The sequence below is a fragment of the Saprolegnia diclina genome, assembly GCF_000281045.1.
Source record: "Saprolegnia diclina VS20 unplaced genomic scaffold supercont1.1, whole genome shotgun sequence".
Lineage (NCBI taxonomy): Eukaryota > Oomycota > Saprolegniomycetes > Saprolegniales > Saprolegniaceae > Saprolegnia > Saprolegnia diclina.
In genome coordinates this window covers 67254-71275 of record NW_008246068.1, presented here as the reverse complement: position 1 = coordinate 71275, position 4022 = coordinate 67254, and the positions used below count along the sequence as shown (strand labels likewise).

At 61.7% G+C, this 4022-nt stretch overlaps 2 protein-coding genes across 2 annotated transcripts in view; both read right to left on the bottom strand.

Annotated features, from left to right (window-relative positions):
- Nucleotides 1-1506, bottom strand: part of SDRG_00021 (hypothetical protein) — a gene marked incomplete at its 3' end in the record, with an annotated part of 2487 nt that extends 981 nt beyond the window's left edge. The window contains exons 1-2 of the mRNA XM_008605483.1: nt 516-1506; nt 7-468 (exon numbers count right to left, since the gene is read on the bottom strand). Of these exons, the coding sequence (XP_008603705.1) occupies nt 7-468; nt 516-1483 (1430 nt within the window). The 5' untranslated portion in view covers nt 1484-1506. The remainder of the gene's footprint in view (nt 1-6; nt 469-515) is intronic.
- Nucleotides 1507-1902: 396 nt separating this feature from the next.
- SDRG_00020 (hypothetical protein) lies at nt 1903-4018 on the bottom strand (the record flags this gene model as incomplete). Its single annotated transcript, XM_008605482.1, has 4 exons — nt 1903-1920; nt 1967-2499; nt 2552-3985; nt 4012-4018. 4 exons carry the CDS (start codon nt 4016-4018, stop codon nt 1903-1905), a joined length of 1992 nt encoding a protein of 663 aa, XP_008603704.1.
- Between the last annotated feature and the right edge of the window lie 4 nt (nt 4019-4022).

The window sequence follows — 4022 nt, the reverse complement described above, 5'->3', positions numbered from 1 at the left end:
AGCGACCGATCGATGCTCGGGTGCCGCAGAATCGTGCGTAATAGTGTGATGGTTGCAAGTCGCAAGGTCGGCTGCGAGCTCGTCACAAGCGCCAGAAGCGCCTGGCGGTACACGTTGGCGGTCAAGTCGAACGCTGTCGCTCGGACGTCGGTGGCCGGCCAGTCGCCGACAGGAAAGGCCGTGCAGAGACAGCACCGGTCGGCGCTGCAGTCGTCGGCAGTGTGCGGCTCAAAGACCACCGGTGGCAGCACCGGTGACGGCGACGACACCCGCGACGACGCTGTCGGTGACAAGGCAACGGCGTTGGCACGCAAACTATCGCTCGACAGCGACGGCGTCAAGTGGGAAGCGGTCTCAATGCGGCCGAGGTTCGAGTCCAATGACGTCGTGCGCCCGAGGACCTTCTTGTCGCCCATGCCGAGGGCAGCCGTCATGTACGTCGTGCCTTGGAGCTCGGGGTGCAAGAGCCTACGCGGCGGCGTGAGCCATCCTCTTCTTCGTAAGACGACGAGTACATGACGGCGGTCGCATGGAGCAGTGGGGTGTGGGACGAGCGATGGAAGAACTGTGTGAGAAGATGCAGCGCGAGCAGCGTCGAGACGCGGGGCGCCGCCTTCGCCGCACAATTGGGCAGCAAGCTCCGAGCGAGGAGGTGCTGGAGGTACGCGTCAAAGAGGCATTCGCCGAGGCGGAAGCAGAGGTCGGGCATGGGCACCTGGAGGATGTCCTGGAGGTAGTACCACTGGTCCACGAGCTTGTCTTCCTTGTACTGGAAGCGGTCGAAGCGCGTCGCGTCGGCTTGCAGCGCCAGCGCGAGGCTGGCATTGACCTTGACGAGGTCGAGAAAGTAGGCGAGGTTCGACGGCTGCGTGAGGAAGCGGCGCATGCGGTCGTCGGGCACGCGCAGCACGTTGAGGATCACGGTTTTGACGGCGATCTGCACTTGGATCTCGGCGCAATGGCGGAACTGGAGCGCCTCGACGTAGAGCGGGAACGTCCGCGTCGCTGCGTTGAAGAAGAACTGGACCGTGTCGATCGTCAAGCGGATCGAGACGGCCTTGAGGAACGTGACGTACCAGTCGCGGACGTCCTCCAAGTCGAGCCGGAACTGGCGGCACGTGAGCAGCTTGTTGACGTAGTTGTTGCTGAGGATGTAGTAGAGCGACGTGGCCGTCGAGATGTTCTGCACGAGGAGGCTCAGCGTCTGCAGCAGCTGCACCTGCACGCGCAGGCTCGGCGACCGGCTGTTGGCGATCGCGACGAAGAGCGCCATCATGTTCTTCTCGCAGAAGAAGTCGAAGAAGAAGGCCTCGCCGCTGTGCTGGTCGCTGTAGATGAGGAACTCGGAGAGCACGCGGAGGAGCTCGACCAGCGTCGCCTCGGGCAGCTCGCGGAAGCGCACGAGCTGCGCGTGCACGGCCACGAGGCCGTCGAACGTGTAGCCAGCCCAGACCGGCGTCGCCTTCTTGAACCAGCCGAACATCGCGTCTGGGGCACGGCGCGGCAGATGCCGAATTTAAACGGGAAACACCCACCACAGTATTTTTATCTCAAGTTGGTCTGAAATAGTGTAAACCGTGACGTGGCGCCACGAGCGAGCGCGATACGAAGCAAGGCCGTGACGGCGACGACGCACCGGGCGCGGAGGACGACAGCGTCCACGGTCGGTGCTTGTCACGGAGAAGAAGCGCATAAAGGCGGGCCCGTTGCCTCTGTCGTCGGACCTTGGACGCTGTTCCGCAGGAATGGTAAGAGATATTTCCTTGCCGGAGCACAAATCAAAGTGGCTCATTGCACTTCACAGTATCAACTTGAAACTTTATATACAAATATAGCTATCCAAAAGTCGAGACATCGAGCGACGTCCTCATCGGCGCCAGAAGCAACACAGCCACGACGGCACTAGTCTGCGACGAGACGCTATGGCCGGCTTGCCGGTCGATGTGCTGGCGGTCTCTGGTGTCACCTCGGCATTCAGGTCGATGCTATCGATTCCATGGGTGTCGCAGTACGCGCGGAGCTCGTCCTCAACAGACGCAAGCAAAGCCGGTTGATCTTCTGTTGCGAGAAGCCGAAGTTTGCGCGTCATAAGCATGCGAGGCGGCGGCAAACTGGGCACGAGGTCCAGCACTTGGCACTCGGGGCACTGCGGCACGATCGCATAGCACGCCGCACACGCGACTTGGGTCCCGATGGGGCAGACTGGGCAGACGTACACGGTGCCGTACAGCTCGGGAATATCGCAGAGGTCGCAGCCCACCTTCTCCCGCGTCTCGTGCCACATATCCGCGGCAAGAGCAAAGCGCCTCATTGCGTCCAAGTCCGCCAGCGCCACAGGCGAGTCGAGGCGGTCGTAGCACGCGAGCAAGCGCACGATGGACATAGTGGCTGCCGGTAGTCGCTTGAGGACCTCGAGGGATCGCACGGACGCCAAGTAGAAGGTCATGGCTACATCATACTCTTCGAGCGAAAAGTACGCCAAACCGAGCTGCTCGGACGCTACGCAAGAGACGACGCTTAGGACCACTCCGCGAGGCAAGCGACATTGTACCGAGCGCCGCCAGCAGCGAGTTGTCCATGCCCAATGCCTTGGTGCCGTCGCGGACGCGGTGCAGATTAGCAATCGCTTCAGAAAACCTACTGAGAGCGACCAGTGTTTCGCCGACGCTATAGAGTGCCCAGAGCGTGTGCGTGTGCGTGAGGCCGCAGACGCGGTCGAGGCCCGTGTACGCTTCCATGTGCCACTCGAGAGCGTCGTCGAGCTTGCCGTGCTCGGCGTACACAACGCCGACGTTCATCATCGCATTCAGCGTCATCGGGTTGTCCTTGCCGAGGACAGTGAGGAGACCCACGTAGCACTCGATGGCCATTTCTGCGGCGAGGTTTGCGTCCATCGTGCTCGTGTCGTCGAGTTGCCGGACAGTGTAGACGATGGTGAGTGTCCGCGGGTGACTGGGGCCCAGCACCGCGTGGAAGAGCTGCAGCGCCTCGGACCAGACCACGCGGCCCTTCTCGACTTCGCCATGCAAGATGTAGAAGAGCCCCAAGTGGTACAAGGCGTTCATAACGGCCGGGTCGGCGCGGCCTCCGACGTCGGTCAGCGCTGCAATGGCATCAACCAAAATCGGTTCCCAGACCTCGATGGGCTTGTTTTCGAGTCCGTAAATGGTTCCGAGGAAAGCCCGCGTCTCGAGAGACTCGCGTGCGCTCGGGCCGAGCGTCCCTTCGTACAGAAGCAGCGCGGTCTCGCAGGGCGCCAGCGCGGCGTCAAAGTGGCACTGATGGCAGAGGAGACCGGCGAGGGCGTAGTTGTACTTGGCCACGTCCAAGGACCCTTGCGACTTGTCGATGCGCGCACGCAGCGCCGACTGCATCCAATTCTCCAGCACTGCAAAGACCATACGGTCCAGCGTCGGAAAGCCGACTTCGGCTGCAATCACCGCGTCAATGTTGGTCTTGTCGGTGGCGACGGTCGCACGAGCGTTCTTACTGTTGATGCTGCCGAGCATCTCGTAGAACGCATCGATGTCGTCGTTGGCCATGTCGAGGAAGAAGCTGTCGGCTTGCGTCGGCGCGAGCGCAACGTCAAAGCTGGCCCCCACCGAGATGGCGACGTAGACCTCAAAGACGCACCACGACCGCGTGAGGGTGATCGGGTTCTTCCACGGGTGCATGATCATGACGACGTTGCCAATAGCCGCGAGCGAGTCCTTGAACGTCGACTGCCACCACGAGAACGGGTAGTCCTTGGCTTCGTGCTGGTTGTTGTTGAAGACGCAAAACCAGACGACGGGGTCTTGGATGCCCTTGGCCGCAAAGAAGAGCTCGAGCGACGAGAGCGTCTCGGTAAACGTGTAGAGCCACGCGTGGCTAATGTACCAAGTCGCTGGCTGCACGTAGTCGGCGTCCGCGGTGTGGAGCCGGACGTGCTCGACGAGCGACTGACCGGACGTCTCGGTGTACGGCACAACGTACTTGAAGCACACTTGCGCCGTCGTCAAGCCTGCGAACGACGCATCGCC